Source organism: Hylobates moloch, unplaced genomic scaffold, assembly GCF_009828535.3.
Source record: "Hylobates moloch isolate HMO894 unplaced genomic scaffold, HMol_V3 SCAFFOLD_10, whole genome shotgun sequence".
Taxonomy (NCBI): domain Eukaryota; kingdom Metazoa; phylum Chordata; class Mammalia; order Primates; family Hylobatidae; genus Hylobates; species Hylobates moloch.
This window is the reverse complement of record NW_026652285.1, coordinates 81191886-81213005: the sequence shown is the minus strand read 5'-3', so window position 1 is coordinate 81213005 and position 21120 is coordinate 81191886. Positions and strand designations below refer to the sequence as shown.

Below are 21120 nucleotides of genomic sequence, written 5' to 3'. Positions count from 1 at the left end.
TCTGTTTCTCTTTCCCACTCTTTCCTCTCTCTTACTGTCTCCCTTCTTGTCCTATTCTCAGCTAACTTAACTGGCCACATGTGACGAAAACAACAACTTCTTAACTTCTTTTTTGAGCATCTTAAATAATTTTGTTTATTTTAAATTTCAGTGAAACATCCAACCCTCACTGTCATCCCTTGGATATACGTTTTTATTTAGGTGACTGAATTTTTTTCAACCTTTATCGCTTGTGATAGAAAATTTTACCCTAACTTAAAACTAAAAAATTGGATATTGTAATGTCAATGTACCTAATATGTTTTTGAATATTCTATGTTTTATATGTTAAAAATACTCAAACATATTTCTAAGTAGAATATCATTTACATTTAAAAATACATTTCAGGATATGACTTTTCTGAAAAAAAAATAGAGGCTCTACATTATTTTCAGAAATTGTAATTTGTGGATACAAATATAGTCTTAATTCCGAAATTATTTTATTTATGCTTGTTTATTCAAACACATAGTAATTGAATGCTTACCACATGCTAAGCACTTAGATTTTGGAGATACAAAGAGGAGTGATACAAACCTAGCTCTTTCTTCAGGAAGCTGCCTTGATAACTAGTTTTCAATTGGTTTCTGATTGTGAAAGTTTTCAGTTTCATTGATTTTAGAATTTAACTTCAGCATATGACATCTGACCTTCCATATCTTAGAAACCTGTTACTCCTTTTTTTTAGTCTCTGCATTGTCTTTGATGCTTTGGTAGCATGCACTGAAAATTAACTCTTATGCTTGAAGCTGTAATTGTCAAGATTAAAGATTAACTTTTTGAGTTCACTTTAGCATTGATCTCTTAGTGACTGTCCTTGATGAAAAACAGATAAGAGGGGCACAAGCTTATAAACGTCAAGTGAAAGTAAATGCTGCAGAAGTCATGTTGTTTTTTTAACCAACATTCTTTGCTTTTGGATGTTTAATTCACTGGACAGCATAATTCAGATCTAGATTAAGAATAACTTATTTAGCAATGCTGTTGCTCACCTTGGGGTTGAGCAGTGCATTGTGGTGTTTCAGCAGTTATTAATCTAGTTAAATGTAGTTTTGAAATGTTAGATGGTAGCTTTGCATGAAAGGAATTCTAGCAATCACATATATATTCTGAAAATACAAGTTGTTTAAAAAGTAGGATTATTTGTGGTTGTGAAAGATGAGGGAAGTTATAGCAAGACAATGTCAGATAGCATTTAGGGAAAGCACAGTTTTAATTACTGGTTAAGAAACAGCTACTACATTGATTATATCAATTATAGTCATGTCATAAAGCTTGTGTTTTCAGAAGAATAGAAACTTCAAGTAGAATATCAGATTTTAAAAAGCATTTTATTATGTATTATGAAATATTTCAAACATAAAAAGATGTAAAGACTATCTAGCAACGACTTCCCCCTTAATAAAACAAATTAACCAGAAGCCTGTTTTGTGCCCCTCCTTGATTGTGCATTCACCTCCCAACCCCTCGCTCCTTGGACAACTGTTATCTTTGTTATCTGTCATTCTCTTAACATTAGATTTTTTTTATTACTGCTTTTGTAATTCTAATGATATCAAATGGAAAAAATATTTTGAATACAACTCCTCTTTTAATTTGCTCCAGTTTTATCTGTATTTTTTAGTCCATGCCTGTATTATAAGAGACATACTTTTGCTAAAGTCGTGTGTATTTGTTAAACTGATGATATAACTTCATAAGATTTTAGGTCAGCTAATGGATTGTCAGTATTTTATTTAGAGTACTTACCAGGTTATTAATTACAATTTGAAACATAGATGTCCTACAGTTTGAGAATTTGAACATAGATATAGGTTATGTTGAAACTGACTGTCTTTTTCTTAGCTATGACAGTAGTAAACTATATAACAACAGCAGTAATGAGTACTGTGACGTTTTTAAAGTTGCTTAAAGCTTTTATTGCTTTAATTATTATGCCATAATTTGCTTTGCCATGCTGAAGATCCTGTTTTGTCTTTATGACAATTGAGTATATGTATTTTTAAAGTTCTACTTTAAAGATAATTAATTCTCTTTTTCATTTTTGTGCAGATGATCATCTGGCTGGAGAAGATGTTAGATAAAATAATTAGCATTTTCATCATATTTTTGTTAGTGATAGGAACTCTTCTTTTAGCCCTACTACTGACTGCAAAGGTAGAGTACAGTGATTATTATTCTCATTAATAAACCCTTAATTGTTAGAACTGTAGTCTGGATAAAAAGCTAGCAGAAGCAGCATGGAAAATGTTAACTTAAAAGTACGTACAATAGCTAAAGGATTTATGATTTGTATATTACTAATTTTGCCATGAATTTGCCTAGTATATTTTCTTTTCAGACCTCTTCTACATGCATTTTTATTTTATCAAAACCCTTGGGAGTAAATACAAATGAAAAAAATGAGACAATGAAGAACAAGTGGCACTTTTTTTTTTTAATAGGAGAATTAGGATCTGGTCTCATGAATTCTAATCTAGTTAGTATTCTTCACTAGATCAGAATTTGCTGATTAGCACCTTCCATCCTTGTCTCATTGATCCTTCTGTTGATATCTACCATAGCACCTTTATTTCTCGCTTTCCAGGTCCTTCCAGCTTACACTTCCTTTCCCCATTTTCATCTCATCAAAGAAAATTATTCTCTAAAGCACACCTAAAATGTTACCTTTATAGTGATATCTCTTACTATTTTTTTTAGGCTTATCAAATCTGACAAGATTTCCCCCCTCACTTTTATAGTACATTTTAATCTTTATTTTATCTGAACCGTATTGAACTCCACAACCCAGATTTTGGTATGTTGTTTTCAAGGAGTTGGTGAAGCTTATGTGAAATCATGGATACAAAATTTTTTTTATTCCTTTAGTCCCATAGAGACATGTTGGTAACTATAATTGATAATCTGATTAACCAATTTGCTAAAGAACTGCATTATTTCTTAAGTGGGATCTCTGCTTGGAAGTCCTAGTCTTAGTCTCAGCTTCAGTACACCCTCAAGCTATCTTATTTGCTTCTAAAAACCTCCTCTTCTAGTACTTCTGTTCCAGTCTTTGTATAGTTCCTATCTGTTCTTTGGATATTAATTATGTATAGTCACGTATATATACTGTGCAGACTTATTTAGAGGCTTTGTTTTTGTCATATTTTGCTTAAACCTGCTACTGTGCAATCTTACATTCCAGTTCTTTCATTAGAGAAAGCTTTCATTAGTATGGTCTTTTTTTTTTTTCCTTTCTTCTCTCTTCTACACTTCTATTCTACTTTTCCTTCTTTGTCCCTTTGCATAGCATCTTTTGCCTGGCCACCTCAGTTTTATCTTTTAAGTCCTTTTTCTTTGTTCATCCCCTGCTTCAGTGAGCTTTTGCTTCTCTGAACTTTGATAACAAGTATTACTGAACCATTTATTTCTGGGTGTAGAATTCATCCAAACTGAGCTTTTGAGGGAACCTTATTGGTTATCTAATTCATTCTCCCGGCCAATAAAGGTGTCATTCTCTGAAACATCCATGACAGTATCTACTTGAATGTTTAATAGACATCTCAAATGTAACATCAGAGACTGAATTCCAGACCTTCCTCTGCTTGTCTGTTCTTCTCATAGTCTTCAGTGACAACTCCATTCTTCTGCTTGCTCAAATGGAAAGTCTCAGGATCGTCTTTGACTACTGTCTTTGTTTTGTATCCACATCCAGTTTGCCAGAAAATCCTTTTTGGCTCCACCTTACTAATATGTCCTGGGATAATAGCAGGGTGAGGAAGTCAGGTAATTCCTTTCCACAGAAATCAAGAATAAAACAGCATGAAATTATTAAACACACCATTTAAAAGCATTAGAAAATAACCAGGTAGACAGCTAGGAGATCTTTCGTTGATGAAAAGCTGCTACTGTAGCTGGTAAAAACAGGTACTTTTTCTTTACAGGTAAAAACAGGTGGCATTCTTGCACGGGCAGTAAAACCTGCAGCTTTTCTTGAAGGAAGTGTTCTTCAGTGCACAGATGTGTTTAGGTTTAATGTAGCTTCATTTGTCTATTTTTGCCTTTGTTGCCTGTGCTTTTGGTGTCAAGTCCAATTGGAGATGAGCAGAGCCTCAGACACCTGTGGGACAATATCAGACATTCTAGCAGACATGTAATAGGCGTCCCAGAAGATGAGAAGAGGAAGAGAAAAAGGTAGAAAAAATCATTTGAAGAAATACTGTTAAAAACTTTCCCATGTTTGGTGAAAAACATTAACAGATCCAAGAAGTTCAACAAACCTTCAGTAGAATAAGCATACACAAACACAAAACCATGCCTAGTTACATCATAGTCAAACTGCCGAAAGACAAAGATAAAAAGAAAATCTGAAAGGAAGCAAGAGAAAAATTACACATCACAAAGAGGGGAACAACACGGTTAGTGACTTAATTCTCTTAATAAACAGCAAAGACTAAAAGACATTGGAGTGACATATTTAAAGTCATAGGGAGAAATCTCGGTCAAACAATATTTTTATAGTCCCTGAAACTGTTCTTTCAAAGTAAAGGCAAAATGAAAACATTTCTAGATAAACAGATACTGAATTTGTTGATAGCAGACCTGCACTTATATGGAATGCTAACAGAATTCCTTCGGGGTGAAGATAAATGACTCCAGAAATAATCTGGATCCAAAGAAAGGAATGAAAGCACTTGGAAAATATGTGGGTTATATTTTCCCCTGTCTTCTTGTAATTTATTTAAACAAATATGACTAAAGAAAAATAGAAACACTGTTGTGGCCTTTATAACATATATAGATGAGCTATGTATATATAAAACCGTAGCACAAAGAAGAGGGCTGGCAAGTGGAATTGTACTGCTGTGAAGTTCTTAAAATATTTTCCTGGATTTAAGTCAATATTAACTTGAAGTAGATTATGATAAATTAAAAGATGAGATAAGATTCAGATATGTTAAACAGCAGGCAATAAATAGCCTAAGGATTAGAGGAACTAAAATGGTATACTTAAATTTGCTGAACACAAAAGGCAGTGCAGGAAGAACAGAGGACCAATAGAGACGGGACAAATAGAAAGCAAGTAGCAAAACGGCAGACCTAACCCTGGTCATGACAATACTTAGGTTACATGAGAAGAAACTAAACAGTCAAAAAGCAGACATTGTCAGACTGAATATAAAAAGCAAGTTCCAACTTGCTTTTGGTATCTGTTAGACACACACTTTAAATTCAAAGTCACAGGAAGGTTGATAGTAAAAATATTAAAAAACATACACTGTGCAAACTGTCCACAGAAAATATGTGCAGTTGATTATATATTATCAGACAAAATAGATTGTCAAAAAGAAATATTGCTAGAGGCAAATTAAGGACTTTTCATATGGGTAAGAGTTAATATCACCATAAGATAACAGTTATAAATGTATATGCTCCCAACAGTGGAGCTCTAAAATACATGAAATCAAACATTCAGAATTAAAAGGAGAAATAAATCTATGATTATAGTTCAGGATTCAATACTCCTTGCAATAATTGAGGGAATAAGTAGTTAGAAAATAAGGATATTTAGAAGCCTTTTAAAACCCTGTCAGTTGGCTGGGTGTGGTGGCTTATGCCTGTAATCTCAGGACTTCGGGAAGATGAGGCGGGTGGATCCCTTGACTCCAGGAGTTTTAAGACCAACCTAGGCAACATGACAAAACCCCGTCTCCACAAAGAATAGAAAAAATTAGCTGGGCATGGTGGCTTAAGCCTGTAGTCCCAGCTACTTGAGAGGCTGAGGTGGGAGGATTGCTTGATCCCGGGAGGTTGAGGCTGCAGTGAGCTGTGATCGTGCCACTGCATGTCAGCCTGGGTGACAGAGCAAGACTTTGTCTCAAAAGAAAACAAAAAACACGCCAAAAAACGCGGTCAGTCAACTTGACCTAATTAACAATTAGAAATTACGTTCTTTTCAAGAAAACATGGAATACTCACCAGAATAAACAATATGTTCAATAAATTTAGAAGTATTAGGCAAGGCACAGTGGCACACACCTGTAATCTCAGCTACCTGGGAGGCTGAGGCAGAAGGATTGCTTGAGCCCAAGAGTTTGAGACTAGCCTGGGCAACATAAGGAGACCCTGGCTCTACAAAAACAATTTTGAAAATTCGCTGGGCGTCGTGGTGCATTCCTGTAGTCCCAGCTACTTAGGAAGCTGAGGTGGGAAGATTGCTTGAGCCTTGGAGCTGGAGACTGTAGTGAGCCGTGATTGTGCCACTGCACTCCAGGCTGGGTGACAGAGCGAGATCACTGTCTCAAACAAACAAAAAAAGCATTTCCTGACACAGAAATTAAAAATCAGTAACAGAAATTTAGGAAATGTCCAAATATTTAGAAATGAAGCAACATACTTCTTTTTTGTGTGTGTGGGGGGGTTGTATATAACATTAGTTGAAGCCTTTAATAATTTTAAAATAAGAACTTTAACTTTTTTTATTATACTTTAAGTTTTAGGGTACATGTGCACAATGTGCAGGTTTGTTACATATGTATACATGTGCCATGTTGGTGTGCTGCACCCATTAACTCGTCATTTACATTAGGTATATCTCCTAATGCTATCCCTCCCCCCTCCCCCCACCCCACAACAGGTCCCGGTGTGTGATGTTCCCCTTCCTGTGTCCATGTGTTCTCATTGTTCAGTTCCCACCTATGAGTGAGAACGTGATGTTTTTTTGTCCTTGCGATAGTTTGCTGAGAATGATGGTTTCCAGCTTCATCCATGTCCCTACAAAGGACGTGAACTCATCCTTTTTTATGGCTGCATAGTATTCCATGGTGTATATGTGCCACATTTTCTTAATCCAGTCTATCATTGTTGGACATTTGGGTTGGTTCCAAGTCTTTTAAGCAACATACTTCTAAACCTGTGAATCGAATAAATTTCAAAGGAAATTAGAAGATTTTAAAATGGAAGAAAATGAAGCCACTGCATATCAAAATTTGTGGGATGCAGCTGAAGCAGTGTCTTGTTGGAAGTTGATGTCATTAAATGCTTATATTTGAAAAAGGAAAATCAGTGACCTAAGTTTCCACCTTCAGAAGCTAGCAAATAATAGCAAATTAAATCCAAAGTAAATGAAAGGAAGGAAATAATAAGGATCAGGTGCAAATCAAGGAAATTTGCAAAGGAGAAACAATAGTAAAAATATTAATAAACTCAAAAGCTGGTTCTTTGAAAAATATCAATAAAATTGACAAATTTTTAGCCAGACTGGTGAAGAAAAAAGGAAAGAAGATACAAATTACCAATATCAAGTACAAAAGAGGAAACATCTCTGCATATCTCACGGATCTTAAAAGGATAAGGGAATATTGTGAACAACTTTATGCCATCAAGTTTGATAACATTAAATGGAGAAATTCCTTCTAGAGAAGGAATGGAACAGATTCAAGAAGAAACAGAAAAATTGTAGCCCACTATGAGGACAAGAAATTGAATTAGTGTTTGAAAATCCTCCTACCAAGAAGTGCTCAGGCCCAGATGATCTCACTGATGAGTTTTATCAAACATGTAGTGAACAAATACTGCCTGTTCTACACAGTGTTGTTCAGTTAGCAAAGAAGTAACACTTGTCAGCTCATTTTATGAGGCTAGTATTGCCCAGATACCAAAGTGAAAGGCATTCACAGAAGGGAAACTGCAGACCAGTATCCCTTATAAATAGACACAAAAATCCTTAACAAAACATTAACAGATGAAATCCTGCAATATGTAAAAAGGAAAATATATCTATGTGAGGTTTATTTTGGGAATGTAAAACCCCTTTAACCTCCAACAGTTGGTTAATGTAAGATAGGTCTCAAATCCAGTGACTTCTTTTTCAGTACCGCTACTGCCCTGCTCAAAGCTATCCCCGTTCTCTCTTGAATTGTTCCTTAGCCTCATGTAGTCTGTTTTCAGCACAGCATCCAAACTTACTTTAAACATCTAAGTAAGATTATGTCCCTTAGCTTACAGCCCTCTGTTTTTCCATATCCCACAAAATGCTAGCCTAAGTCCTCACAAGAACGTGTCAGGCCTTACTCATTCTGGCTGTTTTTCAGGCATTGCGCCTGAGTTGATTATCTCCTCATTGTGTCTGAAATCAGTTTGTTTTCCCCGTCTTGGTGCAGTTTGTATTTTGTGTTCTTCCTACTTTCCTGGGGCCCGATAGAATTGGAAGTGGTATCACTCGATGGCTTAGGTGGCTATGTATCTTTGTTAGGATATCTAGACTCTGTTCTGTTCTGGGTTGGTGACTTGCCCTAGTGATTTTGCTACTTGGTTAATCTCATACCCATGCCCATGGAAAAATACCATCAGTCTTTGTACTGTCTCACTCAATTCCTTGCATACTGTGGAACTTTCACTGCAGAAAGGGACAGAGATGAGGGGTGGGTGTGGGTGGGGGACTTTGATCTCTTTCCTCTGATTTATCCTTTTCTCCCTCATTACACTTCCCCTCTGTCATTAGAAAAGGATAACGATGTGGCTTCTTTTCTCCCTGTTACCGGTGAATCATAATATATTTGTCAGCTCACCTGTGTGGCTCCTGGGTGATAGGGTCAGTTTAGGAGTGAGCTGTTACGCCTCTCTGTTGTGCTCCAGAATGTTTTGTTTCTTTACCTGATGGCTGAGTTCCAAATTGTATCAGATTATGTTTCTTTCCTTGTTTGGATGTCCTGGGTGAAAAAAATTTTTTTCAACTGGTTAATTCCCATTTTATCCCCCTCATTTTGTTGGTTATTGGGCAAGGTAAATTCAGAGGTGCAGCTTCTGTTGACTTTTTTTACTCAGAAACCTTACTTAGTTGCGGCTGGGTGCAGTGGCTCACACCTGTAATCCTAGCACTTTGGGAGGCCAAGGTAGGTAGATCCCTTAAGGTCAGGAGTTCAAGACCAGCCTGGCCAACATGGCAAAACCTTGTTTCTACTAAAAATACAAAATTAGACAGGCGTGGTTGTGAGTGCCTGTAATCCCAGCTACTCAGGAGACTGAGGCATGAGAATCACTTGAACCTGGGGGGGTGGAGGTTATATCGAGCTGAGATTGCGCCACTGCACTCCAGCAAGCCTGGGTGACAGAGCGAGAATCTGGCTAAAAAAAAAAACCTTAGTTCCTTATTTGCCTGTTTGTCTCACACTGCATGATGAACCTGTTAGCTCACAAAGTGCTGGTGTTGCTTACATAGATATACAAAGACATTTATACGATATATTCATGCAAATGAAATGTATGTACATATATGTGTCAAGTATTTGAACATATCTATTTATGTATTTTTTTCTTAAGTAATGTGTTGAACAGGGAGCTAGCATGTACTTTTTATTTCCCATAGTGCGTATCATTAGATATAATGTATAGTAACTCTGTGGTGCATGTTTCTAAATTAATTAAAGCAAAGATGTATATTTATTTGGCTCTCAAAGCATTGTTCCAATAATAGAGTAGAAAAATAAATGTTAAATTGGGTTTATTTTTTACTGAGATTCTTTTCTTTCTTTATCTGTAATACAGGTACATCAAGAGAGTGTGCATATGATTGAAGTCACAAGTAATTTGATTAATGAAACTCTAGCAAATCACCCTGAGTGGGCAAAGTAAGAATATCGTTTTGAAAAAGAAGAGAGATGAATGACCTAGTTTCAGCATCTGTTTGCATGAAATGACCTTCATTGATGCAGCTGCATTAGAAGATAAAAGATAGGGTTTGCCAGAGCTTTGATAAATAGTGTCATTTTTGCAGAAGAATGGCATGTAATACAGAGGGTGGGAGGAAAGTGCTCAGGATTTTAGGTACAATTCATGGTAAATGATACTTTATGTTTTATAATTGAGGTTTATGGCATGTTTATAATTTATAAAGCACTTCTTCTGTCTTATGTCATTTGTTCCTCACAGTGACTGTGTGAGATAGATTGAAGAAATTATCCCCATTTTACACATGAGGAAACAAGATCAAAGGTTAAGGAACTTGAGATAATAATCCCCCAGTGGCAGAGTAATTTATAACCACTGCTTCTGATCAACTGAAGGAAAGTTTCCACTATAACATGGAAACTGTAACTCCTCAACTTTCTATATAATTTTTAAATTTATGTTATTTATTTATTTATTTATTTTTAAGAAATGAGGTCTCACCATGTTGTCCAAGCAGTTCTCCTGCTTTAGCCTCTGGAGTAGCTGAGACTACAGGTGTACACCACCATGCCCAGTTTTATAATTATTGACATATTCCCATATTGTATTATTTTTGAGGAAAGATAGGTGAACTATGGCCCAGGGCCAAATTCAGCCACCTCCTTTTGTGTTGGGGACCAGCCTCAACACCACCCATAGGGTACTTGAAGTCCGGTGGCGACAAAGGAATGAGAAGAGACAGGTTAAGGGTTCATAAAGGTGGGAGTAGGGGCCAGTTGCATAATGGAGGCTGCAAAAGGCGCCGAGCTCTGGTCTCCACACTATTTATTGAGTATAATCACTTAGATCTAAAAAGCAGATGTTCAGGGCGAAAACAGTGAAAGGGAGGCAGTACGTCATAGGCGTAATCTATAGCAATAGCGGTTTAAATGAATCTCCTTTGTGCTCAAACAGCATATTTTTAACTTACTGGAGAGTAGCTAGTGGGAGCAGGCTTAACTAGGAGCCTGCACGTCTGTCCACATTCCAGTGTTTCAAAGGAGTGTCTTTCTCCTTGAACACAGTGTTTACAGATAAGGAGCAGGTCTCGCTCTGAGTATGGGAACATGATGGCAATTTGGAGGCTTTCCTACTCAGAGGCCTCTTGTGGCTTTCCACAACTTATTGTCCTATATTTTTGTGTCCAGTTTATACAGGCACCCCACAAGCCCTTTTCCCAACACTGGTAAATGAAGTTTTAGTGGAACATACCTATGTCTACTCATTTACATATTTTCTCTGGCTGTTTTGGGGTTTCAAGGACAAACAGAATTGAGTAGCTGTGGCAGAGATTATATGTTCCGCAGAGCCTAAAATGCTTACTCTCTAGTCCTTTACAGAAAAATTTGCCAACTTCTGTTTTATAGGATCTCTGTGTATGTGTTTAATTTGGCTTCTGGAAGACGGGTTTTCAATTTTTGTGGGGGATGTTCAGCAGAGCTCTTATCCACCTAACAACTTGATGACACGTTTTATGACCTGCCTTTTATTAACCTCAAGACAGTCATAAGTCAAGAAATATTCTCCCAGTTTTAGGCTTGTAAGTTGAGATTTAACTTGGTTTTTTTCCTTTGCCTCCACTTTGTTCTTTTATATAAAACCTGCCTAGGACATTACTTGAACTTGATTTAGAATAATATTTGATTTTTTTTTTTTTTTTTTTGAGATAGGATCTTGCTCTGTCACCCAGGCTGGATTAAAGTGGCACAATCATGTCTCACTGCAGGCTTGATCTCCTAGGCTCAATCATTCCTCCCACTTTAGTCTCCTGAGTAGCTGGGACTACAGGCATGAGCCACTACACTTGGCTAATTTTTATATTTTTTGTAGGAGTTTCACCATGTTGCCTAAGCTGGTCTTGAACACCTGGGCTCAAGTGATCTTCCCTCCTCAGCCTCCCAAAATGCTGGGATTACAGGCACCAGCCACTGTGCCTGGCCTATTTGAATCTTTGTAAAAGAAGTATATTTCTTTTGAAATATAAATTATGGTATATTCATGCAGTGGAATATTATGCAGCATTAAAAAAAATGGACTAATGGTACATGTACCAACATGGATGACTCAAATATGTTGGCCAGGTGCAGTGGGTGGCTCACGCCTGTAATCCCAGCACTTTGGGAGGCCGAGGCGGGCAGATTACCTGAGGTCAGCAGTTTGAAACCAGCCTGGCCAACGTGGTGAAACCCCATGTCTACTAAAAATACAAAAATGAATTGTGTGTGTGGCACACACGTATAATCCCAGCTACTTGGGAGGCTGAGGCACGTGAATCGCTTGAACTCGGGAGACAGAGGTTGCAGTGAGCCAAGATTGCACCACTGCACTCCGGCCTGGGTCAAAAAAGCAACAACAAAAAAGTATGCTGAGTGAAAAAATTCAGACAAAAAGCCCAAATGGTACGATTTCATTTATTTAAAGTTCTAGGAAATGCAGACTAATCTGTAGTGACAGTAAGATTAATGGTTGCCTGTGGATTAGGGTGGAGCTCTAGGGAGGACATACATATAGGTGCAAGGAAATTTTTGGAAGTGATAGATATGTTTATTATTTTGATTAAGGATATAAGAGAAGTAGAATCATCAGATTTCATTCTAGAACAGGCTTTTCAGCTGCTTTGTGGAGAAAAGATTCAAGCTTTACAGGATGTAAACCTTTGAGACAAAAGCTTCTAGAGTAAACCGGATGAGAAGTTACAAAGCCCTGAACTGTAGACAGTTTCAGTGGAGGTAAACAGGAGGGACAGATTTATAAGGTCTTAAGGGGTTAGTTGGTGATTAATTGGATATAGGAGGAAGAAATCTAGCATGACTCATGTTTCTAGCTTTGGAAATTAGTGAGTGATGGTGGATTCACCAAGACAGGAAATAGAAGAGCAGATTTGGTAGGGAAACTAATTCACCTGTTTACCTGTTGAGTTTGAGGTGACTGTTGTAAGTAGAGGCATCCAGTAGGCTGTTGACTATGTAGGTATGCAGTTCAGGAGAGATGGGGTGAAGTTAAAAAATGGGCAGTTGCTGTGTAAGTCCAGGAATCCGATGAGAGGTGTGGGTTGGATCTTGAGTTTTGAGACGCATCCGCATAAAGAACGTATGTAAGGTACAGAGAGGATGTCTGGAGGTGCGCCCTGTGGATATCTTAAGCCTTTAAGGGTGAGCAAAAAACAATGGTTGACAAAGGAAAATGAGAATGGGCTATGAGGAAGGTAAGAGGAAAACCAAGGAAAGAGAACATTTTGAGAAAGTAGTAGTGGTCAGCAATGTCAGATTGCTGCAGAAATTTTCTAGGAGTGAAATTCGATTTAGCAACTGTAAGAGCAGTTCATTTAATTGGTGTAGCAGAAGCCCATTAGATTGCAGTGTGTTGAGAAATTATTGGGAACGAGGAAGTAGAGAAAGCAGGTATAGACTGCTCTTTCCCAAGTTTGCCTATGGAACGTAGCTGGGAAGGAGGTATAGAGCAGTTTTGTTTAATTTTTTAAGATGGAGAAGCCTTGTTTATATGCTCCAGGGAAAGAACTGGTAGAGTGGAAGGGGTTGTAAATATTAGGAGAGAGATCATTCTTAGTGCATTTCTCTGAGGATGAAGCATGAGATGAATCCATGGCATGAATGGAACAGCTGGGGAAAGCAGGTCAGAATGGGTATGGATATAAGTACTGTGAGTTCAGTGGAGCGGGGAAGGCGGGAAATTAGGGGCCATATATCTTTGAGGTAAGAAGTGAGATCTTCTGTCCTCTAGCTCTTTGCAGATAATACATTTTAAAAGGAGGATGGGAAAAAGGAGGAACCACCATGTATCAGGTATGGGATTTTAGGAAGGAGCCATCTGGGATCTAGGCAAGTGGATAGAGCCTTTCATGGGATGATAGACCTTCCAAGTGTTGTCCTCTAGGGCTCAGCCTCAGCCTTCACATCCAGAGGGCTCCTTTTCTTTGGGTCATTCTTCTGTACTGGAAGTCAATGCAGAGCCCTTCTATACTGGTTTTGAATAGTAGCAGCATGCTCTCTGCAACTGTATCAAAGGCACACAGTCTGAGCAGCCCCAGATCAGGTAGTAGAAGAAAGGTTTTTTTGTCTTTTGTTTGAAATTTTGAGGTAATAATTATAGATTCACAGGGAGTTGCAAAGACATATACAGGGAAGACCCATATACTCTTCACCCCACCTCCTCCAGTGTTGTCATCTTGCATAACTATAATACAATAAAACCAGGAAACTGGCATTGCTATAATACACTTACCTTCAGATTTCATCCTCTATGTAGCTTCATGTCAGCTATCAACACACTCAGTACATAACTGTTGCATTGCAGGCTTCCTCATGCCACCCCTTAACAGCCACACCCACCCTCTACCCTCTCCTTCAAGATTTCCCTAACTCTTAGCAACCACTAATCAGTTCTCCCTAGCTATAAAATCATTTTGAGAATAATACGTAAATCCAGTCATGGAGCATGCGGCCTTTTGAGATTGGCTTTTTGTTGCGTAGCATAATTCTCTTGAAGCTCATCCAAGATGTTGTATGTATCAAGTTTGTTCTTTTTTATTGCTGAGTAATGTTCCCTTTAGGAAGTTTTTTTGTTTTTGTTTTTGTTTTGACACAGAGTCTTACTCTTACCCAGGCTGGAGTGCAGTGGTGTGATCTCGGCTCACTGCAACCTTCACCTGCCGGGTTCAAGCGATTCCTGTGCCTCCCAAGTAGCTGGAATTACGGTCATGTACGCACTACCATGCCCGGCTAATTTTTGTGTTTTTAGTAAGAGACAGGGTTTTACCATGTTGGCCAGGCTGGTCTTGAACTCCTGACCTCAAGTAATCCACCTGCCTCGGCCTCCCAAAAGGAAGGCTTTTTTTTTTTTTTTTTTTTTGAGATGGAGTCTCGCTCTGTCGCCCAGGCTGGAGTGCAGTGGCGCGATCTCGGCTCACTGCAATCTCCGTCTCCCAGGTTCACGCCATTCTCCTGCCTCAGCCTCCCGAGTAGCTGGGACTACAGGTGCCCGCCACCACGCCCGGCTAATTTTTTTTGTATTTTTAGTAGAGATGGGGTTTCACCGTGTTAGCCAGGATGGTCTCGATCTCCTGACGTCGTGATCCACCTGCCTTGGCCTTCCAAAGTGCTGGGATTACAGGCTTGAGCCACTGTGTCTGGCCAAGGAAGGCTTTTTAAAGCTGTTTAGACTCTGGTGATTCATGGAAGGTCTGATTCTTTTGCAGCAGATAGGTGGGGATAGGATTGGAAATAGTAGGGGTCGGCGTGAAATAATGATAATGGTTTCCTGCATCTCTCAGTACTCAGTGGATTCTGTCAGGAGGAGGGCAGTTGACCTTGTGGGGGATTCATGTAGATACTCCTATAGAGAAGATACAGTTAAGAATAAGTCCAGATGTCCTTTCTTCCAACTTGGTGTGGTTTTATATGGCCCATGTAGTCCCTTGACTTCTGCTGGATGTGCCTCGTAAGCTGGTGGGTAAATTAGACAGGTTAGGATCATCTTAGTGGAGCTCTAAAGAAAATGAGGTGGTTGTACATCCTGATTCTTGTCTTTGGCAGTTGTTAGTCGGGAGCTCATTTTCTGCTTTCTCCTGACTTGTCTCAAGCCTGTTGATTCCTGTGCCTCAGGACCGTCATTAGGAGATGGCACTGAAATGGTTCTCAGTTGCACTTATCCCTTCGCTTACTTGGGAGAAACCCAGTAGGCTAAACTAAGTTGTTTTTAATCAGGGTTGTTCTCTTGGTAGGTAGTAGGTGATAGAGATTAACCTTTACCCAGGAAGGTGAAGGCAGACCAGTCTAAACTGTAGGGCATTGGTTTCTGCTGAGGGATCCCTCTTGAGTGAGTAGGGGAGTTAGTGATAGGCTGAGGCAGGGAATCTCCAAGGAAAGAGCTCAGTTCAGGGGCTGTAGGGGTGTAAGGCCGGAGTGCAGCCCAGCTAAGGCGGCTCCTGTGTTTCTGGCCCCATGTCTCGTGAGGGAGGCTGGGACTGAGCCAGTGCCTCTACCTTGTCCCCAAAACAGCTCCTCTCATTTGTTGCTCTTAGAAAACCTGTGTGAGTACATTGGGAAAGTGTTTTCATAGTGGCCAGTAAGACATTTTCCCAGGCCCACTAGACATTTGTGAATCATTAAGGATCTGTCCAGATACCTCTATGAATCTTCACACTTTTTTTTTTTTTTTCCGAGATGGAGTCTCGCCCTGCCGCCCAGGCTGGAATGCAATGGCATGATCTTGGCTCACTGCAACCTCTGCCTCCTGGGTTCAAGCAATTGTCCTGCCTCAGCCTCCCAAGTAGCTGGGACTACAGGTGCACACCAACACACCTGGCTAATTTTTTCATTTTTAGTAGAGACAGGGTTTCACCATGTTGGCCAGGCTGGTCACTAACTCCTGACCTCAGGTGATCCACCCACCTCGGCCTCTCAAAGTGCTGGGATTACAGGCATGAGCCACCATGCCCTGCCCATCTTCACACTTTTGAATAACACTACAGGAGAGTGTTATCATTATAATATATAATATCAGTATAATACCAATATATCAATATAATGTCAATTATAAGTTACCATATAGTTGAAAATATTTAGCAATCCCTTCAAGCCACTGATGAATTTATAAAAGAGTAATTTAAAAGCTACTTAATTTCTCCCGAATCACATTTCAGTTTAGTGATCCAGATTTCCTGTTTATATCCTTATATTGTAAATTATTATATTTGTGTCTGTAAAAGTTTGAAATTTTGTCTTGCTGAGAAATTTTTTTTTTTTTTTTTTTTTTTTTTTTTTTTTTTTTGAGACAGTCTTGCTCTTTTGCCTAGGCTGGAGGGTAGTGGCATGAACTTGGCTCATTGCAACCTCTGCCTCCTGGGCTCAAGTGATTCCTGTGCCTCAGGCTCCTGTGTAGCTTGGACTACAGTTGTATGCAACCATGCCCAGCTAATTTTTGTATTTTTTAGTAGAGACGGGGTTTTGCCTTGTTGGCCAGGCTGGTCTTGAACTCCTGGCCTCAAGTGATCTTCCCGCCTTGGCCTCCCATAGTGCTGGGATTACAGGCATGAGCCAGCGTGCTGGCCTTGCTGAGAGATATTTGAGTGGACTGAGGAGTTTGCCAAGAAGTTTCACAGATACTTTATTTGGAGTGTGGGACAAACTGGTTAATACTTAAGATTCAACCCACTACTGATTTAATAGTCTACTTTTTGATTTATTCGAAAGATCTCTTATTTTTTCTAGTTAAAGACCACTTTCCTAGGCACCATGACTTTGTGGCTGTCAGTGGCAACTGACTTTATGACCATCTTTCTCATACACAGCACATAAAGTTGCTGTGAGTTGAAGATGTTGCACATTTGACTTTACCTAATTGACCCTTTTGTGTTAGATTTGTAGGATTTGTCATTTTGGGGCCTCAGGAAAGTAAATGGCTAGCTTCTGCTTGCCTTCACCTTTTGGCTTCACTCTGGAATAGTTGAAATGAGGACTGTTAAATTTGTGAATGTCAACATCTCCAGTGTATATTATTAAAAGGAACAATTTAGATAATACGTGAACATATTTTCTCTTGTGGAAAACATTAGAATTGTGTAAAGGATTCTTGATTAAGGTATATGGTACAGCCTGCTTAGGCAACAGAAGAATGAGGAGGCCACCTCTCACTGCACAACAAGTAAAGCTTGTGGGCTATAGTTCCTTGCATAGTTGGAACTTTGCTCAGGAATTCTATCTTTAAAAGATCTTCAGTAGATAACCAAGTTGAGGATAATGATTCACCTTCTTCATTTCCTGCATTCTTTCTGATTTCTTCACTTCCTTAGATCAGTGATTCTCAAACTGTAGCATGCATCAGTGTCACTTACAGGGCTTGTTAAGATACAGATTGCTGGGCCCTAGTCGTGTTCCTTTTTCAGTAGATCTAGGTTTGGGCCCCCAATTTTTCATTTCTAACAAGTTTCCAAAAAGTTCCGATGCTGCTGGTTTGTGGACCACACTTTGAGAACCCTGTCCCAGATGTTGAATATCCCAGTCTCCCAGAACCATTTCCTTTGGTGCTGAATAAGGCAGATGACTCAGGACCTGTGAACAGAGAAACCAGGCAGAGTAGAATGAAAGGGAGGTTGTGGGGAAAGTGGGTCTAAAAGCTAAGGAAACATTGAGGCCTGGTGCCATGGCTCATGTCTGTAATCCCAGAACTTTGGGAGGCTGAGGCGGGTGGATCACTTGAGGTCAGGAGTTTGAGACCAGCCTGACTAGCATGGTGAAACCCTGTCTCTACTAAAATACAAAATTAGCCAGGCATGGTGACATGCCTATAATCTCAGCTACTTGGGAGGCTGAGGCAGGAGAATCACTTGAACCCAGGAGGTGGAAGTTGCAGGGTTGCACCGAGCTGAGATTGTGCCATTGCACTCCAGCCTGGGCAACAAGAGTGAAACTCCGTCTCAAAAATAAAATAAAATAAATAAAAGTTAAGGAAAGATTGAAAGGACATCCTGAATGTTAGAGACTTAGGACAGTTAAGCCTGGAAGTCCTGCTCATGATGCTTCGGTGTCTGTGTATTGATGAATGATCAACAGTCTGCTGTTATGGATTAAGCATATCAAGTTCAAAGCATTATTGGTACACTACACAGAAAGTGTGCTTTTTTCATTTTTTTCTTTGTTTTACATTAGTTGGCTTCCTGAGGCTCAGGTAGTCCAAAGAGCCCTGAATTCTGCAGCTAACAATGTGTATCAGTATGGACGAGAATGGATAACTCACAAGGTAAGGGAAGAAACTTTCTTTGTGGCTTTCTCTTTTCAGAGTCTTTAGGGGTGGTTGCTTGTTGCTTTGATAAAACATAAGTAGAAATGCTATTCACAGCAGTAAATAGGCCTAAATAAACAGGTAAGCAACATACAATGAAATCTTTTGAAAGATCACATTGAATAGGGGTAGTAGCCTGAACAATCTGAGAGGTTGGTCATGTACTTTTTCAAGATAGATCTGATTCATTACTTGTGAGTTAGGACAGAATGATCACTTGGTTTGGGTAGTCAAATAAGGCTTTGTAGAGAAAAAGGTATTAATGCATATTAAATCTTATTATCTGCTGATAACTATCTTTGTCAGTTTCCAGTTATTTTCATTTAATATTTGTTTTTTTTCTTTTACCGTTTCTAAGAAGCCTGCAGTATGAATTATTTTGCCTGCTTTGCAGATGAGGAAACAAGACTCAGCAAGGCTGAGTCAGTTCCCAGTGGTCATGTAGTAAATTGCAGAGCTTGGTTTGAAACTAAAGCTTAACTTCAAATCCTTTGTTTCTACTGTAGCATGCTTGCAGTGTGTGCCCAGAACTGGATTAAGTGCTTTTGATGTGGCACTTGAGATAAACCTTGAAGGAATAGCAGATCAAGGAAGAGTGGATTTTAAGAAGGGTATTTGTGTGAGCCAAGATGCAGAGACAGGAGTGTGCTTGAAGAGATGATTGAGATGCTGAGACAGGAGTGTGCTTGAGGAAACGATCTTGACTCAAGTGGAGGGAGCTTTGTGAAGGGGAAATGAATGATAGAGGAAAAGACAGCACAGTTAAGGATTAGATTCCACAATATGGATTTGGGATATTCTTTCCATCTCCTAGTTTTGCCTGTAGGAATAAAGGTAATTTGCACTTTTAGTATACTGAAATAATTAGGATTATGTAAGGTTCGACAAGATTTGTTGCAGTAAGACTTGTACCCAGAAAAATATATTAGTATGTGATTCCATATTGAAAATCCAAAAACAAAATCTAAAAAAAATAATATTATGGAAGATATGCTGTATACACATATATGGAATCAGGCTGGCCATGGTGGCTCACACCTATAATCCGAGCACTTTGGGAGGCCAAGGCAGGTGGTGGATCACGAGGTCAAGAGTTCGAGACCAGCCTGACCAAAACGGTGAAACCTGGTCTCTACTAAAAATACAAAAGTTAGCCAGGCGTGGTTGCGCACGCCTGTAATCCCAGCTACTCAGGAGGCTGAGGCAGGAGAATCGCTTGAACTCGGGACGCAGAGGTTGCAGTGAGCCGAGATCACGCCACTGCACTCTACTCTGAGTGACAGCAAAACTCCATCTCAAAAAAAAAAAAAAAGAAAAAGAAAAAAAATTAAATGAGCTTATTTACCTCAAGTTAGATGGCTCTCAAATGTTGTTCTGACTATGCTTCATGCTTGGTTGCCTCTCATATGCAGAGGCATATCAGGCACCACCAACAGTACTTGTGTTTCAGTGATGTGGTTTTTTTTTTTTTCTTTTTGTGGAGAGGGAGTCTTGCTCTGTTGCCCAGGCTGGAGTGCAGTGGCGTGATCTCAGCTCACTGCAACTTCCACCTCCTAGGCTTAAGCAATCCTACCACTTCAGCCTCCTGAGTAGCTGGAACTACAGGCATGCACCACCATGCCCAGCCAATTTTTCTATTTTTTATAGAGACGTGGTTTCACCATGTTGTCCAGGCTGGTCTCCACCTCCTGTGCTTACACAATCCTTCCACCATGGCCTCCCAAAGTGCTATGATTACAAAGCATGAGCCACGATGCCTGGCCAAATGGCTTTATTATATTGAGTATTTTGTTTTCAGTTTATGAATAAATCAAATATAAAGGAACAAATATGAACAGATATGTTTGCATTGAATATGTCTAGTAACTGGTTCACATATCTGTAAGGCCAGCATCAAATAGACAAAGAGTAAGGAAATAGATGTTGTAAACTAACATGGGAAAATGGTCACTCCTTTCATTACTAAAGAAGAAAATAATAAATAATGGCTACATTTCACACCTGTTAAATTCCCTGAAAATTTTCCAGTTAGTTCATAAGGCTTTGAGGAAATTGGGTCATTTATGTAATTTTGGAAAGCATTAATTGGTATACTTCTTATTATAGATGTCAGTTTACCAGTGCATAGCAAGAGCCATTAAAATGCTCATTTTTGGCTGGGTGTAGTGGCTCATGCCTGTAATCCCAGCACTTTGGGAGGCTGAGGCAGGAGGATCACTTGAGCCCAGACCAGCTTGGGCAACATAGTGAGACCTTGTCTTTACAAAAAGTAAGAAAATTAGCTGTGTGTGGTGTCAATGCGCCTGTGATCCCAGCTACTCGGGTGTCTTAGGTGGCAGGATCGCTTGAGCCTGGGAGGTACAGGCTTCAATGAGCCGTGATCATGCCACTGCACTGCAGCCTGGGTGACAGAGTGAGACCCTGTCTCAAAAAAAAAACAAAAAAAACCCAAAAACTCATTTTATTTGGTTCCGGTACATTTATTTATGTCACAAGTAACCCTGCAATGAGCATCCATATATATCCTTAAAAACTGTGTAAAGGGCTGGGTGCGGTGGCTCACGCTTGTAATCCCAGCACTTTGGGAGGCCGAG

At 39.3% G+C, this 21120-nt stretch overlaps 1 protein-coding gene across 2 annotated transcripts in view; it reads left to right on the top strand.

The window, feature by feature from the left end:
• The window catches only part of TMEM245 (transmembrane protein 245), a 112258-nt gene that overhangs the window by 43209 nt on the left and 47929 nt on the right, over positions 1-21120 (top strand). For both annotated transcript variants that reach the window (XM_032164815.2, XM_032164816.2), the window contains 3 exons: positions 2093-2197; positions 9566-9648; positions 18394-18484. In XM_032164815.2, coding sequence (XP_032020706.1) covers positions 2093-2197; positions 9566-9648; positions 18394-18484 — 279 coding nt within the window. The remainder of the gene's footprint in view (positions 1-2092; positions 2198-9565; positions 9649-18393; positions 18485-21120) is intronic.